The following is a 21,578-nucleotide window of genomic DNA, read 5'->3' as shown; positions in this document are numbered from 1 at the left end:
CTCCCCCAGACGCAGGTCCCAAGCCCCCCCCCCAAACACAGGCCCCTACAACCAGCACCCAACCCCCTACCCCCGATGCCAGGCCCAAAGGTGTAGAAGCAGCTCCAAACCTCCTCCCTCAACCCAGGCTCCAACAGTGTACAAGCACCTCCCAACCAACCCTCCCCTTCCCCCCCCCCCCCCCCCCCCCGCCCCCTGACACAGGCTCCAAAGGAATACAACGAGCTCCCACCCCTCCCCCAGATGCAGGCCTCACCCCCCCCCCCGCCCCCAGAAGCAGGCCCCAAAGGTGTAGAGTCAGCTCCCAACCCCCTCAATGCTGGCCCCTAGGGTCTACAAGCAGCTCCCCCCTTGCCCCCAGATACCGGCCCCCAGACACAGACCCCAAAAGCCTAATCACAGGCCCTGAACTCTAGAGGCAGGCTCCAAAACCCAGGACAAAGCCCCAGTGGTTCGAGACAGGGCCCAAATCCCAGACACAGGCCCCAAACGCTAAACATATGCCAAAAAAAGTATTAGTGCTGGTGCCAAATGTTACAGACAGGCCCAAAAGCCCGAGATGCTCAAGGCTGAGACGTAACTTGGCTTTCTGAATTACTGGAAAGCAGCTTTCATTCTCAGATAATTGTGTGCAGGCTAGATAGGATGGGGCTTCAGGCACCTCTTCACCTGAGGAAACACACTGCCATCAGGCACCGCTGTGCCAGACAAGCTTGTTCTGCTAGAACACCCTACTCAGATGCACTGTGGCATTCAAGTGAACTGCTTTCATGCAAATATAACGACTGATGTTACAACCCACCTTGCCTGTGGCACCTGATGAACAGAAGAGTAAGCCACCGCAGCGCTTCAAAACCATCCCTGCACGTGCCGCTCCTTGTCGCTCTCTGGCCTTATCTCATATCCTTATCCACTTCTGTGGAGAGCCTGCCACGGCACCTGCAAAGCAAGACGGACACCTTTCATAGTCACCTTGTGCTACTTGGTCGTTCTGCTCCAACCCAGCTCATGACCAGCCCCTCTTCTTACACAGCTCTTCAGAGTGCAGTTTGCTCCTTTGAGCCTGTGCGAGACACCTGTGAAAGAAAAAGAAACGCATAGGCCGATGCAGCATCCAAAGACACAGCACAACTAGGTAAGTTACTCTCATCTGCTCCCTTACCTCTGCCGCTTACCAGCCCCCGAGGCAGATGCTTCAATCTACCCTCTTCAAACAGTTACAACACCTCTAAAAGACAAAGAGGGGATGCCTAGAGGAACAGTGAGACCTACAACACAACAACTGCTACATCTGTTCCTCACTCACCTTGCCAGAGGCAGCTCTGCGCGTGACATCCCAGGTTGTACACTGCGTTACCTAACCCTTACCGTAACCCTTACCCTAAACCTTCTCACCCTTACCATTACCCAAATCCTTACCTTTACTTTTTCCTTACCCTTACTCTTTCCTTTAACCATAACCTTACCCTTACCCTATACCTTACTCCAACCCTTCCCCTTACCTTCCCCTTCCCCTTACACTTAACCTAACCCTTACCCTTCTGCTTCCCCTAAAACATATCCTAACACATTCCCTTACCCTTACACTTTCCCTAACCCTTTCTATTGCCCTTACACTTACTCTTGCCCTAATCCTTGCTTGCACCCTTACACTTATCCTAACCCTTACCCTTACCCATACTCAAACCCTTACTCTAACCCTTACCCTGACCCGTACCCTTACCCTTACCCTTAACCTAAGCCTAAACCTTAAACCTTACTTTAAAGCTTACCCTTTCTGCTACACTTACCCTTAGCCAAAATCTAAACCTTACACTTACCCTTAGCATAACCCTCACCCTTACCATTACCCATACCCTTATTCTTACCCTTACCGTAACCCTTACCTTTACACTTACGGTTACCATTAACCTTACCCTTACCCTAACACTTATCCTTAACCTAACCCTTACCCTAAACCTTACCCCAACCCTTACCCTGACCCTTACATTAACCCTAACCCTTACCCTAAAACTTACACTTACTCTTAACCTTAACCTTACCCTTAACATTCACCTAATACTTACGCATACGTTTTCCTGACTTTAACCCTAAAACTAACCCTAACCATTACCCTAACATTTAACCTTACCCTAACCCTAACCCTTACTCTAACCCTTACCCTGACCTGTACCCTTACCCTTACCCTTGCCCTTATACTTACCCTAATTCTTACCCATACCCTAACACATATTTGTACCCTTAACCTTACCGTTACCCTTAACCTTACCCTTACCCTTACTCTATCCGTTACCCTTACGCTTACCCTTAACATAAACCTTACCCTTGACCTTACCCTTACCATAAGCCATACAACAACACTTACATGTACACTTACGCTTGCACTTACCCTAGCAATTACTCGTACAATTACCCTTAACCTTACTATTAAGCTAACCCTAAACCTTACCCTTATCCTAACACTTACCCTTATCCTAAACCTTACCCTTTCTGCTACACTTACCCTTTGCCTAATTCTAAACCTTACCCGAACCCTCACCCTTACCTAAATCTAACTAAAATCTAACCATTACCCTAACCCCTCACCCTTACAATATACATATTTTTACCCTTTACCTAAACCTTTACCCCAACCCTTACCTTGACCCTTACATTAACCCTAATCCTTACACTAAACCTTAAACTTACTCTTAACCTTAACCTTAGCTGTAACCTAATACTTACTCTTACGTTTCCCTCACCCTAACCCTAAAATTAACCCTAACCATTACCCTAACACTTACCCTTACCCTAACCCTTACTCTAACCCTTACAATTACCCGTACTTTTACACATACCCTTACACTTACCCTTACTCTTAAACTTACACTAACCCTTACCCTTAACTAAATCTAACCCTTACACTAAACATCATCCTTACCCTTACCATTATCCCTTCTCTTACCCTTATCCTAAACATTTCCCAAACCCTTACCCTTACATTAAACCTAACCCTTACCATAACTCTTAACCTTATCCTTAAACTTAACCTAATACTTACCCTTCCGTTTCCCTCACCCTAAACCTAAAATTAGCCTAACCATTACCCTAACACTTACCCTTACTCTAACCCTTACCCTGAACTTAAGTGTAAGTGTTAGGATAACGGTAACCTTAAGGGTGACCCTTAAGCTTATCCTTAATGTTTATGGTTAGGTTAAGGGTAATTGTACGAGTAATTACTAGGATAAGTGTAAGCGTAAGTGTACATGTAAGTGTTGATGTATGGCTTATGGTAAGGGTAAGGTAAAGGGTAAGGTTTATGTTAAGGGAAAGCGTAAGGGTAACGGATAGAATAAGGGTAAGTGTAACGGTTAAGTGTTAGGGTAATGGTTAGGGTTAATTTTAGGATTAGGGTGAGAAAAATGTAAGGTTAAGTACTAGCTTAAGGTTAAGGGTAAGGTTAAGGTTAAGAGTAAGTGTAAGGTTTAGGTTAAGGGTTAGGGTTAATGTAAGGTTCAGGGAAAGGTTTGGGGTAAGGTTTAGGGTTATGTTCAGCTTAAGGGTAAGGGTTGGGGTAAGGTTAAGGGTATGGATAAGGATAAGTGTAAGGGATAGGGTAAGGGTAAGGGTTAGCGTAAGGGTAAGATTAATGGTAAGGTTTATGTTAAGGGTAAGCGTAAGGGTAACGGATAGAGTAAGCGTAAGGGTAACGGTAAGGTTAAGGGTAAAAATATGTGTTAGGGTATGGGTTATGGTATGGGTAAGAGTTAGGGTAATGTAAGGGTAAGGGTGAGTGTAAGGGTATGGGTCAGGGTAAGGGTTAGAGTAAGGGTTAGGGTTAGGGTAAGGGTAAGTGTTAGAATAATGGTTAGGGTTAATTTTAGGGTTAGGGTGAGGGAAACGTAAGGGTAAGTATTGGGTTAAGGTAAGGGTAAGTGTAAGGTTTAGATTTAGGCTAATGGTAAATGTAGCAGAAAGGGTAAGGTTTACGATAAGGGTAAGTGTTAGGGTAAGGGTAAGGTTTAGGGTAACATAAAGGGTAAGGATTACGGTAAGGGTAAGGGTATGGGTAGAATTTGTTAGAATATGGCTTATGGTAAGGGTAAGGTTTAGGGTAAGAGTAAGTGTAAGTGTATGTGTAAGGGTACGGGTCATTGTAAGGGTTAGAGTAAGGGTTAGGGTAAGGGTAGGTGTTAGGGTAATGGTTAGGGTTAATTTTAGGGTTAGGGTGAGGGAAACGGAAGGGTAAGTATTAGGTTAAGGTTAAGGGTAAGGTTAAGGTTAAGAGTAAGTGTAAGTTTTAGGGTAAGGGTAAGGGTTAATGTAAGGGTCAGGGTAAGGGTTAAGGTAAGGTTTAGGGTTAGAGTTAGGTTAAGGTTAAGGTTTAGGGTAAGGGTAAGTTATATGTATAAGGATAAGTGTAAGGGTAAGTGTTAGGGTAAGTGTAAGGATAAGGATAAGTGTACAAGTCAGGGTAAGGTTTAGAGTTAGGATTAGGGTTTGGGTTAGGGTAAGGGTAAGTGTTAGGGTAATGGTTAGGGTTAATTTTAGGTGTATGGTGACGGATAAGAAAGGGTAAGTAGTAGGTTAAGGTTAAGCGTAAGGTTAAGGTTAAGAGTAAGTGTAAGTTTTAGGGTACGGTTTAGGGTTAATGTAAGGGTCAGGGTAAGTGTTTGGGTAAGATTTAGGGTTAGGGTAAGAGTAAGTATATGGGTAATGGTAAGGGTAAGTGTTAGGGTTAGGGTAAGTGTAAGGTTTAGATTTAGGCTAAGGGTAAGTGTAGCAGAAAGGGTAAGGGTTACGGTAAGTGTAAGTGTAAGGATAAGGTTAAGGTTTAGGCTTACGTTAAGGGTAAGGGTAATGCTTTGGTAAGGGTAAGAGTAAGGGTAAAGGTAAGGGTTACGGTAAGGGTAAGGGTACTGGTAGAAGTATGTGTTAGAGTACGGCTTATGGTAAGGGTACAAGTAGCTCCCCCCCCAGAGACAGGACCCAAAGGTGTACAACCAGTTCCCAACACCCCTGAGACACAGGCCCCAACCCCCCCCCCCCAGACACAGCGACCCAAATTCTACAAGCAGCTCCCAACCCCTGCCAGGCAGGCCCCCTACCCTATACAAGCAGCTCCCAACCCTCCCCCCCCCCCCCGAGGGAGGCCCCCAAGGCCCCCACAAACACAGGCCCCTACAGTGTACAGGCAGCTCCCAGCCACCCCCAGATGCTGGCCCCAAAGTTGTACAAACAGCTCCCAGCCACCCTGCAGAAACAGATTCCTACATTGTACAAGCAGTTCCCAGCCCGCTAGACACAGGCCCTGACCCCCCACACATGCAGGCCCCAAAGGTGTACAAGCAGCTCCCACCCCTCCCCCAGACGCAGGTCCCAAGCCCCCCCCCCAAACACAGGCCCCTACAACCAGCACCCAACCCCCTACCCCCGATGCCAGGCCCAAAGGTGTAGAAGCAGCTCCAAACCTCCTCCCTCAACCCAGGCTCCAACAGTGTACAAGCACCTCCCAACCAACCCTCCCCTTCCCCCCCCCCCCCCCCCCCCGCCCCCTGACACAGGCTCCAAAGGAATACAAAGAGCTCCCACCCCTCCCCCAGATGCAGGTCTCAACCCCCCCCCGCCCCCAGAAGCAGGCCCCAAAGGTGTAGAGTCAGCTCCCAACCCCCTCAATGCCGGCCGCAAGGGTCTACAAGCAGCTCCCCCCTTGCCCCCAGATACCGGCCCCCAGACACAGACCCCAAAAGCCTAATCACAGGCCCTGAACTCTAGAGGCAGGCTCCAAAACCCAGGACAAAGCCCCAGTGGTTCGAGACAGGGCCCAAATCCCAGACACAGGCCCCAAACGCTAAACATATGCCAAAAAAAGTATTAGTGCTGGTGCCAAATGTTACAGACAGGCCCAAAAGCCCGAGATGCTCAAGGCTGAGACGTAACTTGGCTTTCTGAATTACTGGAAAGCAGCTTTCATTCTCAGATAATTGTGTGCAGGCTGATTAAGGAGCTATTGGGGAGGCAAGGACAATCCCCAGACAAGGACTGTATATCTCGAAACAAGACACTGGAACTCATGATAAGGAAGCGGCAGGCGGACAGAGAAACGAATGTAAGGACTATAACTCTCGAAACTGGACATTGGAATTCATTATAAAGATACAACAAACGGGAGAATTAGCAACAACCAGCTCTTGCAATTAAGAAACATGCCAATTCAGCAGATTCCTGACCAAAGGTGAAAAGTACACTGTGAGGAAGACTCGGGGTCTTCCTCCCAAAGACCCCTGCCCACGTCCCAAAGACCCCTGCCCACAATTCTTGGAAGGCTCTGCGCAGGCGCAAGGTGCCAAAAGGCTAATTAGCATGAGAAGCGAGGGAAGGCGGGGATAGGTAATGCATATGTATAGGTGCTTGTAGAATATTGATAGATTGATTGTATAAATTCAAGACTGCTTTCTGCTTTGGGTATGCACGATAGGTGGAGAGATCCCCCGTGCATCCAGCGCAGCAATAAAGAATATACCACGTAAAGGAATTTCGGCTTCGATCTTTGAATCAATTTGGCGACCCAGATGGGACAACCTCTCTGCCGGACCGCAGGACCCGCTGGGAACAGGACTCCCTAGGGTACCCCCGGGATTTCCCGGAGGGACTCCTCGACTCACCGGATCACTGCGGAGGCAGACAAGGACCCCATCATTGTAAGTGAGTATATTCTCTATTCTGGTTTGGTTTTCTGGTAGACCGGTCATCTGGAACTGTCTGTAAGTCAGAAGGTGATCTTCTGCGAGGCAGTGTTTGGTATATACTTTGTGGTTAGCACCATAAGTACATGTTTGGGGACCTTAAGGAAGGAGCTCGCTTTAAGGTCCATCTGGAATTGTGTTGTCTATTTCGGTTTTCTGACTCATGGAGTATGGTATTTAACTCTGGTTATTGTTACTGCGATTTTGGCTATTTTCCTGGTGGTAATAGTAGGTTCGTGGCATTGTTATAAGAAAGATATCGTTACGGTGTTACACAGTTCGGTTTTCTGACTTATCGCATGTGGAATTTGACTCTGACTATTGTTACTGTGATTTTGGCAATATTGCTGGTAATAGTAGTTTTGTGGCATCGCTACTGAAAGATATTGCGTGCCCGTATTTTTGTGAGTGATACGTTTTGTGATACGCTTTTGTAAGTAACATGTGTATTCTGAAAGTGTAAACTGGAAACTGGGGGGGCAAACAAGCAGTGAAATTTTAAAGAAAAGTGTGTTAGGATGTGTTTTAAGTCACTGGAAGGATATTGGAGGATCTGCCGGTGGAAGTGTGAACAGGAAAACATTGATAAAATATCGTAATCAGTGGTGGCTGCTTTATAAGCTGGAATGTGGAGAAAAGTGGCCCCTAAATGGAACTTTAAACTATAATATTTTGCTACAGTTAATGTTGTTTTTTGAGAAGCAGAACAGGATGAAATGTTGTATACTGATGTTTCAGCATCTTGGTGGGAAAAGGTAGGGAATTAAGTTGGCCCCTGACTGAACCTTTGATGTTGGCATTAGAGAAGTACAGGCTGGAGAAAGATAAAGGAAGTGTTAAAAGGGTTGTTGAAAGTGTTAAAGGTGTTTGAAGTTGAATGAGCAGGGAAAGAGGATGTAGGAATGTTAATAGTTCTGCCTCTGCCCGAGGCAGAGATCTTAAAATCATGGGTGTTAGCCCTTTAGGGCAAAGGGACCATGATCGGTCCGAGAGAGTTGTCACAGAAACAGAAAAGAGGTACACTCTTAAAACAACCTGAGTTCATGTGCGAGCTCAGATTGCTGATGGGACCGTTCAGGGAACTGTGGACAATTGCATTCCCCTGACCGACCCCCACTAAGACCCGAATCATCCTGAAAATCATGAACGGTTAAGTAAATACTAAAACCTGGATGAATTGGGAATTGAGAATATGCTTCCAACAAGGTCTAAAAGAAAGCCCTATGGAATTTTTGGACCAACTCTGAAATGTAATGAAAATAAATAAATAAATAAATAAATAAATAAATAAATAAATAAAACAAAACGGTTTGGACCTGGCTTTGGAGGACAAATTGACTAGCCTTTTCCTAGGGTAATCAACCCCTGATTTCAACAGGAATAACGGGGACCTGGGGAATCTACCCTAGCGGATCCTCCACTGGTTATAATGAAGCTAGGGGAGGAATGGAAGTGAAATTTCTTATTGCTATGGGGCAACGTATTCAGTTCTAAATCAAGCATTAATGCTTTCACAGAATTATTATGTTAGGGTAAAAGGTGTGTCGTGGTTTAACCCGGCCGGCAGCTAAACACCACGCAGCTGTTCGCTCCCCCTCCCCCTCCCTCTCTGGGACGGGGGAGAGAAATGGAAAGTGAAGCCCGTGAGTTGAGATAAAGACAGTTTAATAAGACAAAATAATAATAATAATAATAATAATAATAATAATAATAATAATAATAATAATAATACAATGATGATAATAGTACCACTACTAATAATGTGTACAAACAAGTGATGCACAATGCAATTGCTCACCACCCGCTGACCGATGCCCAGCCTAACCCCGAGCAGTCCGGCCCCCTCCCCCTGGCTAGCCACCCCTATGTATTGTTTAGCCTGACGTCAGATGCTATGGAATACCCCTTTGGCTAGTTTGGGTCACCTGTCCTGGGTCTGTCCCCTCCCAGCTCTTACTGCACCCCCAGCCTGCCTGTTGGCAGGACAGAGCAAGAAGCTGAGATGTCCTTGGCTTGGTATAAGCATTGCTCTGCAACAATTGAAACATCGGGGTGTTATCAGCACTCTTCTCATCCTAAGCCAAAACATAGCATTCTCCCAGCTACTAGGAAGAAAATTAACTCTGTTCTAACTGAAACCAGGACAAGGTGTAACCGAAAAGGCTTATTTTTGTGAACCTTTGAAGTACAAGTTAGGGAAACAATGGGGCATACACAGATTTTTATCTATGCCTAGCTCCTCATGGGCACTCTTAGGTAGAGATTTATTAGAGCAAGTAGGAGCAGAAATTGTCTTTGAAAAGGGGAAAATGGAATTAAGAACAGGAGAAGAACAACTAATAAATGTGTTAAGCTTGGCACTAATACAAACTGACCCTAAAAGTGAAATACCTTTAGAGATCACAGATCAAGTATGTCCAGGAGTTTGGGCTACTGAAGTCCCTGGAAGAGCTAAAAATGTGACCTTAATGATTATTAAATTAAAGCCAGGAGAGAAACCCGTTAAGGTTAAGTAATATCCTTTGAGGATAGAAGATAGGAAAGGAATTAAAGAGATAATTGATAAATTTTTACAGTATGGATTATTGATTGAATGCGAATCAGAATCCAATGCACCCATATTGCCAATTAAAAAGGCAGATGAAAAAGCTATAGGCTAGTTCAGGATTTGAGGGCCATAAATAAAATCACTGAGGATATATGTTGCGAGGACTTTTGTTGTCGACGGAAGGAAGACACAGACGCTCAATATGAGTGATCAGTGAACTTCGATTTATTGGATAGCTCAGTCGTCTTTTATCTAATTCAATATAATTAGCTCATACATATTGCAAAAGCTAAGCTCATGATTGGTTAGTGCATTTCTCTATTCTATCAGCTAGTTTCCCACCAAAGTAACACAGTTAGTACTTTCCCAGCATACCAACAGATATCATGTTCTTGTACCTGAAACCTCCCTGAAACCTCCCTAAAACCTCCCAGAACTTACATTCCTTCCCAGGCCGCATTCACGTATTTTCTCAGGCTTATTTACGTACTTTCTCAGGCTCATTTGAGCTGTGTTCGATACTTTGTTAACTTGCGGCCTCCTAGCTGTGCAATGTTCACATGGCCTACTTCGCTTAACCATTCCTCCACAATTCCCCCGTTTTTATTTTGGGCTACAAACACCTTCTCTGTGAGTTGTTCTAGTTTCCTAGATAAGCAGCTAAAGACTACCCGTGCAGTAATTATAATCAATACAATTATAAGCAAAAGGCGAAGTCCCTCTTTGATTAAGTTAAAAACCCATCCCCCTACATTTCCAAAGACAGATTTAAGCCAATCATCAAACCAATTATTCTGTATCGTAATTTTTTGTGTATGATCCATTAACCATTTCAATTGATTGTGAATTGATTGCCCATGATCAGAGAGATTAAAGCAACACATTCCTTCTACATCTTCACACCCATGTCCTTGAGCTAATAACAAGAAATCAATAGCGGCCCTATTTTGTAACACAGCATGTCTTATGCTCTCCATATCTTGCGACATTTCAGAAAGAACTTGTGTTGTTACATTTGATTGTTTAACAGCCCAACAAGCAAGCTTATTAATGTTAGTCAAAGCATGTGCAGTTCCCACACCAGGCACTAAAGAAGCAAAGAATCTTTCTGCTGGACCCCACAGTTCTACACCATCATTACAGTCAGAACCCAAAGTATTTAGATCTCGTTTAATTCTTCTGCTCCCTGTCGAGTTCTTCCACGAGTGCAAATCTGGAACGAAAAGTGTGAGTCGTCCTAGGTAACACGGACCCCCAAAAGCACTAGCTGGTATCCCTTGCCATGCACGGTCCCCACAGATTAAAAACATACCAGGTGGCAAAGCTTTGGCCTGACTTTGAAACCAGATTGAATTGGTATCACCTATTCCATACGCCCCAAATGGTACACTAATATTCCCGGTGTTGTTCCATCCACAGTAATGTCCATTGGCCTCAAATCCAAGGGTCCTCGATGTTATGTTGGTCCAGTGCGTTTTATTTTGTTTCCCTTCATGGAGTACAAAGCATGTTTGTGTCCAGTTACTACTGCTATTCCCTACTACCACAGACCCCAGGAGATCCAGTTCTTGAGGGTCCCATGGCAATGAGTTATTAAGAGCTTGCAGGGCAGCAACTACTCCATCCGAGACATTAGCAGAAAGGGATCTACTAAGTAAAGTAACACTGGCAGAGTATGGTGCTAACATTTCACTCAGTTCCTTTGGATCCCCTATTGGAACCCCAAACAAGCATGTTCTAAAAGGATCAGATGCAGAAGCAAGAAACAGACAAAATGAACTCTGTCTGGTTTCATTAGCCCAGGTGACCCACATATTCTGCTGAGGGTCAATCTTCCCTAAGATAGCATTACCATGTCCAGCCATTATTATAACTGATAGCATAATCAAAGTCCCTTGTTCTGTTACTTCAGCCATGATCGTTGTCATCCTCTTCTTTCTTCGATGGCTGGCTTTACACACCGACTAGGCACCCAGGTCGGACCTGTAGGGGAAGAGACACATACATAACCTCGTCCCACATAAATCACATCAGCAGGCCCTAACCATTGCCCTGTTTTCATATCTCTGTACAATACTCTCATAGCACATTTGTTATCATTTTCAGATTTGGTATAATGACGTGCTACAGGTGGTTCGTCATGTTCCCCAAAAACACACAAATGATTCAGAACAAATAGAGTCTTGTCTACCCTTTCTCTAACATCAATAATGTCTTTAAACCTTTCTAAATATTGTTTAACTGTTCCATTAGCCCTTTCCACAATAGCCTGACCAGTTGGTGAATGTGGAATACCAGTAATATGTTTAATGTCCCATAGTTCCATGAATCGCTTGAATGGCCCACTAACATAGGCTGGACCATTATCAGTCTTTATAGTCTGTGGTACTCCCATTACTGCAAAACAACTGGCAAGATGACGTCGTACATCCCGAACTTTTTCTCCAGGCTGCGGTGTAGCCCAGATCATGTGACTATAAGTGTCTATTGTTACATGCAGATATTTCAATCGTCCAAATGCTGGAACATGAGTAACATCCATTTGCCACACTTCATTGGCTTTAAGCCCTCTGGGGTTTGTCCCGACTCCGAGTCCCACCCCTGAATTATAATTACTACATATTGGACAAGCTTTTACTATCGCTTGTGCATCAGCTCTAGACAGTTTGTAAGCCCGCGCAAGTCCCTTAGCATTCTGGTGAAAAATAGCATGAGCCTCCCTAGCTCTACAGAAGGGAGATAATGGCGCTTCAGTGGCTGGAGCGGCAACTAATTTATCCGCCCGAGCATTGCCTTCTCCCAGTCCCTCCACCCATTGGTGACTTCGTATATGTATCACCGCATAGGATTTGCTTCTCTGCGCTATAGCAAGCTGTAAGCTAGTTAATAATTCTGCAAGGCGTTCATTTTTTACATCTCTTAAAGCAGAGTCCTCTATACGATTAGCTATACCTACTACATACAGAGAATCAGATACTACATTTAAAGGGGCATCTTTCCATTTTATAAATGCCCATACAACCGCATAGAGCTCTAATGTCTGTAATGAATCGTTGTCCTGGCCCTTTAAAATTTGGTGTTGCCAGCCTTGTTCGTCTTTCCATGTTATTGCAGCAGACTTGGAGCGCTTTCCAGCGTCCGTGAAAACAGTTACTGCATCTGCTAACGGAGAATCCGACCGCTTGGGCTGGGTTATCCATGCTTGGTTTTCCATCCATGACAATATAGTTGATTGTAATGTCTTTGCCACTATTGTGGCACCATCCTGTAATAATGCAGCTTGTAGTTTTTCAGAATTCTGTATGTACCATTCCAAGTCACCTGGCTTTATTGGTACCCAGATTGTACTTGGTGGAACTCCGTCTATTTGTAGTATCCGATTTCTTCCTTTCTTTATTAATTCTGACAGCGTGTCAATTTTTTCTTGAATTGTTCTTCGGGGTTGCAATGGGGGAGCTATCCACTCCAATACCACAGTTTCCATTTCCTTTTCCCCCGTTTTTATTTTTTGCTGTGTGATAGCACCCATCAAGTGTTGTGGACCACACAAAACAGTAAAATCCAGTGGCCTGTCAGGTATGCGTCGATGTGTGACACGCGTTGTGATCAGTGATGCAATTTGTTGTAATATTTCCGATTGTTGTTCTGATAATGTCACCTTTGCGGCAGGATCAGTTCCTTTTAATAAAGGTCGAAGGGAATTCAACAGTTCATTTGGAATTCCGACCACTGGCCTAATCCACTGTAAATCTCCCAGCAGTTTTTGAGCATCATTGAGAGTTGTGATGTTCGATTGGATAGTAAGTTTCTGAGGCGGAATAGTAGAATCTGTGATTTTCCACCCTAAGTACTTCCAAGGGCTTGTCTCCTGAATTTTTTCTGGTGCAATTACCAGTCCCATTTGTTTAAGAGCAACTGCCAGGGCATTTTTCTGTTGTAAGGAAAATATCTCCTCCTGAGCTAGCAAAATATCGTCCATGTAATGGTAAATAATCGTTTTTGGCCATGTGCGGCGAATTGGTTGAAGTGCTGCATCAACATAGAGCTGACATAAGGTAGGTGAATTACGCATGCCCTGAGGTAACACAGTCCATTCAAATCTCTGATATGGTCCTTCACGATTTATAGCAGGAAGTGTAAAAGCAAACCTCTGTTTATCATTGTCATGTAATGCAATTGTAAAAAAGCAGTCTTTGAGATCCACAATTAGTAATTTCCACCCTTCTGGTATCATAGCAGGATTAGGTAATCCAGGTTGCAGTGCTCCCATAGCACACATCTGGTTATTAACTGCTCGTAAGTCATGTAGCAAACGGTATTTCCCTGATTTTTTGGGAATCACAAAAATCGGAGTATTCCAAGGGCTTGTTGACAGTCTCAAATGCCCTTGTTGATACTGTTCCTGTACTAATTTATGAGCATGTAAAAGACTTTCCCGTTTCAGTGGCCACTGCTCAACCCATACAGGTTCATCAGTTTTCCATTTAAGTGGGATCGGGAAAGTCCAAGCAATGGCCACACCTAAAAATTTTGATGATCCGTCGTGAGAACTGCTCCCATTTGGGCAAGGATATCTCGCCCCACCAGCGCTTGTACTCCTTCAGGTAGTGATAAGATGGAGACACTGCATTGTACCACCTTATCACCTATTGTCCATTGTAGCACTGGTGACCGACGAGCAAGAGTCACACCTCCTACTCCCGAAACTGTAGCATTAGACTCAAATGTAGGCCAATGTGAGGGCCAATCCTTTGTGCTGATTATAGATACATCAGCACCAGTGTCCAACAATGCCTCAATCTGTATTTTCTCATCCTTTAAACACACAGTGACATTTTGTCGTGGTCTGTGTCGCATACCAAGTGTCAATAAAGCCACTTTTCCCGTGGAGCCAAATGCTCCCAGTCCTCGATCCTTTGCAGATTCCGATGCTAATGATTCAGCAAGATGAGGCAAAGGAATTAACTGTGCCATTTTTGTGCCTTTCGGCACATGAATTGGAGGAAACATTGCAGAAACCATAATTTGTATTTCCCCAAAGTAATCCTTGTCAATAAGTCCAGTTAATATTTGTAATCCATTCATGGTGGCAGACGATCTCCCTATTAACAAAGCTCCCACAGGTTCCTTATTAACAACAACTGGTCCAATAAGTCTTGTTTTTACCCTGGTGGGTCTCGAATCCAATAAAGTCACATCGACTGCGGTTGCCAAATCCAGGCCGAGGCTCCCTCTGGTGGCTGGTCGGAGAAAAAAGGATTCGTCGCAGTTGGTGCTGGTGCTGTTGCCGTCGCTGCCGTTGTCGTAAAAGCCACTTTTTGTGTCGTCGCGGGGCGGCTCCTCCCGCTGCTCCGGCCGTTTCCCGACGCATTTCGGCGGCATGCTGAAGTGCTGTGAGTATTTGTTTGACAATTTTGGCACCACACAGATTCTATTTTGCAATTCCGTCTAATGTGTCCCGCAACACCACATCGAAAACAACGATATTGCGGTGTCGATACTCGGCTAATAGGACGTCCACCGGGGGTTTGCAAAGGAGCAAGGGCTGCAAACACTTTTGACTGTTCTTTCATGTTATCACCTAATTGTTTTACTGCTTCTACTAACATAGTCTGTGGACCTACAGGTACCTGAGACATTCTTTCCAATCCTTCCTCTATTGTCCAAGTACTCGGTAACGTAGCTAATATACTACGAGTTGAAGGGTTACAATTTTGGAGTGCACATTGCTTTAATATAGTGCCTTTAAGATAATCAGGAACTCCCGCTGCTTGTATCGCATTTGCTACCCGATCGATAAACAACCCGAATGGTTCCTCTCTGCCCTGTTTAATTCCCATGTAGGACGGCATTCCCCCCGGCTCTCTAATTTGTTCTAATGCTCTTCTGGCTAGATTCATTGATACCTTAGCTTTGTCTGGTCCCAAGAGTGCCTGCGCCTCTGTTCTAAAATATGGTCCCACACCCAGTAATTCGTCTAATGTAACACCATACAAGGGATCCCCAGGCGCGCGTATTATCGCTACCTCTTCTTGACAGATACCGTGCCAATATGCATTAAACAAAAGTTGTTGATGCTGTGTCAAGATTAGTTTCATTATGCTACGAATATCTCCTGGGAGCAGAATATTTGTCCCCCAAATATAGTCTAACATTTGACGAGTAGGTTCTCCCTTTAATCCAGACTCATTTACTGTAGATCGTAATTGTGTTAATAATTTCCAATCTAAATTAGTCAACTGAACCTGTACATTTCCCTGTGCATCTGGAGGTGAATACACCACCGGATAGGCTGTTGTTATTTGTGCTGCTATTTCAAGATTCCCTTCCTTCATTGCTTCATGCGCTATTTTTTTCCATGTCTCCTCCCTGTCCTGTACATTGATTCTAAATGGACTTGTTGAAAATGAATTTGTACCTGACTCCTCACCCACCCTTTCTCTGTTCTCTGATTGTACGGGCGAGGGTGCAGGCGGGGCTGTCGGTGGCTGTGACTGTGAGGGTTCTTCTTCCCCTGATATGGGTACCGAAGTCCCTTTTGGAATTGTAATTGTTCTATATGATGGTGGAGAGGGGTAAGCTTGTTCCTCAGCTCTTTGCTGAGTAGAGGAAGAAGCAGAAGCCCCCCCCTTCTGACTGGATGATCCTAATCGTTCTGTTGCAGCAGCAGCTATTTTTTGTTCAGCTTGATGTGTTGCTAATGCATTAGTTACCGCCCTCCATGGCTTCATCAATTTCTTTGCTATTTTATTATCACTAATTACTTCATCAAATAATTTATCCCCAAACTTCCTCCACTCTGCTTGTTCAAACACAGTATCAGGATCTAAAAAACAACCCTTAACTACCCCATAAGCTAATAACTTTGGTAATTCCTTTTTACAACATATATCCTGTGTGCCCCGCTTTTCTAAAAAGCATTTGAGCAAATCATACGCCGCTTGTCTCTCCATACCTTTATATACGTCGGTACCGTTGCAGCCTTTGCAAAGACCTCGGCGACGCTTTCCGGCGGGACCCTCTATAGGCTCATCCCGGGTGCGAGGACTCCCTTTCCGAGCTGCAGGTGCGGGTGTGGGTATTCCAGGTTTCTTTTCCATTCACCTTTCAGGCCTCGGGTACGGGGATTCAGCAATTTGTAATCCTTTTCACCTCCTGAGCTGCGTTGCAGGACCGGTCCTTGTATTCCGTCCAACCGTGGCTCGCAGGTACAATTCCAGCGCAGGTTCAACTCCAGCGAAGTCCCTGTTCCTGTATTGCAGGTCCCTGTTCGGGCGCCATTTGTTGCGAGGACATTTGTTGTCGACGGAAGGAAGACACAGACGCTCAATATGAGTGATCAGTGAACTTCGATTTATTGGATAGCTCAGTCGTCTTTTATCTAATTCAATATAATTAGCTCATACATATTGCAAAAGCTAAGCTCATGATTGGTTAGTGCATTTCTCTATTCTATCAGCTAGTTTCCCACCAAAGTAACACAGTTAGTACTTTCCCAGCATACCAACAGATATCATGTTCTTGTACCTGAAACCTCCCTGAAACCTCCCTAAAACCTCCCAGAACTTACATTCCTTCCCAGGCCGCATTCACGTATTTTCTCAGGCTTATTTACGTACTTTCTCAGGCTCATTTGAGCTGTGTTCGATACTTTGTTAACTTGCGGCCTCCTAGCTGTGCAATGTTCACATGGCCTACTTCGCTTAACCATTCCTCCACAGATATACATCCAGTAGTGGCAAACCCTTATACTTTGCTGACTAAATTAAAGAATAGTCAAGTCTGGTTTACCGTACTGGATTTAAAAGATGCCTTCTTCTGCCTAGGCTTAGCCACAGAAAGCAAAAACCTATTCGCCTTTGAATGGGAAAATCCCGATTCAGGCAGAAAGACGCAGCTTACGTGGACATTACTACCTCAAAGATTCAAGAATAGCCCCACTATTTTTGGAAACCAATTAGCAAGGGAACTTGAAACATGGATACCTCCGGACACTGAAGGTGCTTTGTTACAATATGTAGATGATCTCTTAATAGCTACCGAGACTAAAGGGAGTTGTATTCAATGGACTATAAGTCGTCTTAATTTTCTGGGTTTAAATGGATATCAAGTCTCTTGACAGAAAGTCCAGCTGGCTCAACAAAGTGTGACCTATCTGGGATTTGAAATTTCGGAAGGACAACGAGAACTAGGAACTGAACATAAGGAAGTCATTTGCCGGACTCCAGAACCTCAAATGGTAAAGGAGCTACAAAGCTTTTTAGGAATGACAGGTTGGTGTCGCCTTTGGATTTATAATTATGGACTATTGGTAAAGCCTCTATGTGAATTGATAAAGATTAACCAGTCAAAGTTAGTCTGGACTGGAGAAGCACAAAAAGTCTTTAAACAACTTAAACAAGAATTGATGATTTTGAAATATCAAGCAATATTGGTAGAACAGGACGACGTGGAAATTGTGATAATTCATATTGTGAATCTAGCCTCTTTTCTTAGTGATGCTCCGGCACAAGCTGTGATTCACGATTGTTTAGAAACTCTAGAGACTGTGTATTCCAGCCGACCAGACCTTAAGGAGGAGCCCATGGAAGACGCGGAAGAAACTTGGTTCACGGATGGGAGCAGTTTTGTTACGCAAAGACAACGTAAAGCTGGATATGCTATAACAACTACTCAGCAGGTAATCGAGTCTAAGCCTTTACCCCCTGGAACATCAGCTCAAAAGGCGGAGATAGTTGCTCTCACGAGAGCATTGGAACTGGCAGCGGGAAAAAGGGTAAATATTTGGACAGATTCTAAATATACATTCGGCGTGGTACATGCTCATGGAGCAATTTGGAAAGAACATGGATTGCTGACCGCTCAGTGAAAACACAAAGTATGCTGAAGAAATTTTAAAATTGTTAGAGGCTGTAAAACAACCAGAAAAGGTAGCTATCATGCATTGTCAGGGACACCAAAAGGGGAACACCGATTTTGAAATTGGAAAATCGATTGGCAGAGGCTAAGCAGGCAGCTGAAATAACTGAGGTGAAGGCATTGTCTTTGATACCAGACGGTAAAATCCAAACTATATCCAAATTATACAAAAGAAGACTTAAAATTAATTGAAGATTTGAAAGGTAAAATGAAACCAGATGGATGAGTATATTTAAAAGATAACCACATAGTAATACCCTCTAGTTTGACATGGCCCATAGTTCTTACAGAACACAATAAAACGCACTGGGGAGCTGGCACACTGCATAAGAGCCCGAGTCAGACATTAGTGGGACGATATGATAAAACAAGTAACTCAACAATGTAGCATTTGCTTACACAATAACCCCAATACCAAGAATAGAATACAATTTGGAATAATCAGTAAAGGAAATTATTCGGGGCAACAGTGGCAAATTGATTTTTCAGAACTCCCTAGAAAAGGGGGGTATCATTATTTACTGGTTCTGACTGACACGTTTTCAGGAAGGCCTGAAGCCTTTCCCTGTCGAACAACCAAAGCAAGAGAAGTGGTTAAAGTCTTGTTAAATGAAATAATACCATGCTTTGGGATTCTAGTAGCAATGTCTTCTGATAGAGTTTCACATTTTTGTGCACAAGTGGTAGACCAGATAAGTAAGATTCTAAAGATAGATTGGCAACTGCATACTCCTTATAGACCACAGGCAAGTGGACAGGTAGAAAAAATGAACCATTTAATTAAACAATAAATAGCTAAAATTGGATAAGAAGCTAATTTGTCATGGCCTCAATCCCTCCCTTTAGCATTACTTGGAATTAGAGTTAAACCTAGAATAAAAGGAAATTTGAGTCCCTTCAAAATCTTATATGGAAGGCCATAGCCATTTCTATTTAGTGGAGAGGACCTAACGCAGTTAGGATCAGAATATTTATATGCTTATATAACTGAACTTCAGAAACAATTAAATAAAGTACATACATTTGTTTTAGGGACCAGGGCTAGAGGGTTGGATCAACCAATCCACCCCTTTAAGCCCGGGGATTATATATATATAAAGACTTTGTCAGGACAACCCGTGCAGGAAAAATGGAAGGAAAGTGGATGGGACCACACCAAGTATTACTGACAACACACACCGCCATTAAGATTAAGAAGCAAGCAGCTTGGATCCACAATTCAAGGGTGAAGAAGGCCCCGGCGAGGATATGGACCACCACTCCAATTGGACCAACAAAATTACGGTTTTCCAGATCCTAATGATTGCAGGGGTGCGGTTCTCGGATTTGGGGTGGGCAACTTGGGATGAGAACTTACACCTGACCTTAATACAGACAATTTCTCAAGTAACTAATAAGACGAATTGTTGGGTATGCACCCATCTGCCACAGCATGGGAATAAGGGTGTATCGTTAATTGGGATTCCCTTGCCTGCAAACTTATCTTGGACTAATTTGTGGGAAAACACATCTTGGGGTCGAAAATATTAAGCAGTTTTGGAACTAGAAGTGAGTAGCTTCTTGCCGTTAGAATCCTATTATGTGTGTGTACAAAGGTGTAACCTGCCTAAGGGTATAGGAAAACAGCATTGTATAAATACGGATACTACTTATGTGGGAAATCAGACATCTTGTAATTGAACAATTGATATTAGTACGACTAGCGGCTGGGCAAATTCAACCAGCTGGACGGTTCCAGAAGGAAAAGGGTGGTATTGGCTATGCAATGATACAGCCCGTAAGGTCTTGCCTGAGAATTGGAAGGGAACTTGCACTCTTGGAGCGGTAGTCCCCAATATGACAGTACATGATGTAGTGCCTCGAGGTTACTTGAGAAATCATATCCGGAGAATCAGACGAAAAATTAACAATCCATTGATAGAGAGACACACCCCTTTTCATAGTTTTGTGCGATGGTTTATCCCATGGTTAGGAGTGAGTGAATTGGAAAAGGCAATAGTTAATATTTCTGCAATTATAGAGAAGTTAGAAAACAAAATTCTGAATGCTATAAAGGCTCAACAAGAAGAGATACCTAGTTTATCACAGGTAGTATTCCAAAATCGGATGGCCCTAGACTTGTTACTGGCCACTCAAGGGGGAGTCTGTACAGTAATAAACACAAGTTGTTGTATGTATGTAGATCAGAGTGGAAGGATCTCTACCGACCTGGAAGAAATATGGAAGCAGACCAGGATCCTACATGAGATCAGTAAAGATGATCTTTCATGGAGTTTTAGTGAACTATGGACTAAGTTAACCTCCTGGTTGCCCAATTTCCAATGGTTGAAACAAGTATTCATTGCTCTAATCGTATTAGTAGTGTTAGGAATATTTGTGTGCATGTTGTTTAGATGCCTGCTTTGTTGTGTTACTGTAAATAAAGAAAGTATCTGATGCAAAAGAATTTGCATGGGAAAAGAAAAGGGGGGATTGATTAAGGAGGTATTGGGGAGGCAAGGACAATCCCCAGACAAGGACTGTATATCTCGAAACAAGACACTGGAACTCATGATAAGGAAGCGGCAGGCGGACAGAGAAACGAATGTAAGGACTATAACTCTCGAAACTGGACATTGGAATTCATTATAAAGATACAACAAACGGGAGAATTGGCAACAACCAGCTCTTGCAATTAAGAAACATGCCAATTCAGCAGATTCCTGACCAAAGGTGAAAAGTACACTGTGAGGAAGACTCGGGGTCTTCCTCCCAAAGACCCCTGCCCACGTCCCAAAGACCCCTGCCCACAATTCTTGGAAGGCTCTGTGCAGGAGCAAGGTGCCAAAAGGCTAATTAGCATGAGAAGCGAGGGAAGGCGGGGATAGGTAATGCATATGTATAGGTGCTTGTAGAATATTGATAGATTGATTGTATAAATTCAAGACTGCTTTCTGCTTTGGGTATGCACGATAGGTGGAGAGATCCCCCGTGCATCCAGCGCTGCAATAAAGAATATACCACTTAAAGGAATTTCGGCTTCGATCTTTGAATCAAGGCTAGATAGGATGGGGCTTCAGGCACCTCTTCACCTGAGGAAACACACTGCCATCAGGCACCGCTGTGCCAGACAAGCTTGTTCTGCTAGAACACCCTACTCAGATGCACTGTGGCATTCAAGTGAACTGCTTTCATGCAAATATAACGACTGATGTTACAACCCACCTTGCCTGTGGCACCTGATGAACAGAAGAGTAAGCCACCGCAGCGCTTCAAAACCATCCCTGCACGTGCCGCTCCTTGTCGCTCTCTGGCCTTATCTCATATCCTTATCCACTTCTGTGGAGAGCCTGCCACGGCACCTGCAAAGCAAGACGGACACCTTTCATAGTCACCTTGTGCTA

General features: G+C 43.9%; 1 protein-coding gene across 1 annotated transcript; it reads right to left on the bottom strand.

Annotated features, from left to right (window-relative positions):
• Positions 1 to 9,486: 9,486 nt before the first annotated feature.
• Positions 9,487 to 16,334, bottom strand: LOC311440678 (uncharacterized protein). The gene is made up of 2 exons (XM_084527854.1): positions 16,232 to 16,334; positions 9,487 to 11,259 (listed from the first exon to the last, which is right to left on the bottom strand). The coding sequence occupies exon 2, from the start codon at positions 11,202 to 11,204 to the stop codon at positions 9,777 to 9,779; it is 1,428 nt and encodes a 475-aa protein (XP_084383980.1). The 5' UTR covers positions 11,205 to 11,259; positions 16,232 to 16,334; the 3' UTR covers positions 9,487 to 9,776.
• Positions 16,335 to 21,578: the final 5,244 nt, after the last annotated feature.

Source organism: Aythya ferina (assembly GCF_964211825.1).
Source record: "Aythya ferina genome assembly, chromosome: 8".
Lineage (NCBI taxonomy): Eukaryota > Metazoa > Chordata > Aves > Anseriformes > Anatidae > Aythya > Aythya ferina.
This window is presented reverse-complemented; position numbering and strand designations above follow the sequence as displayed.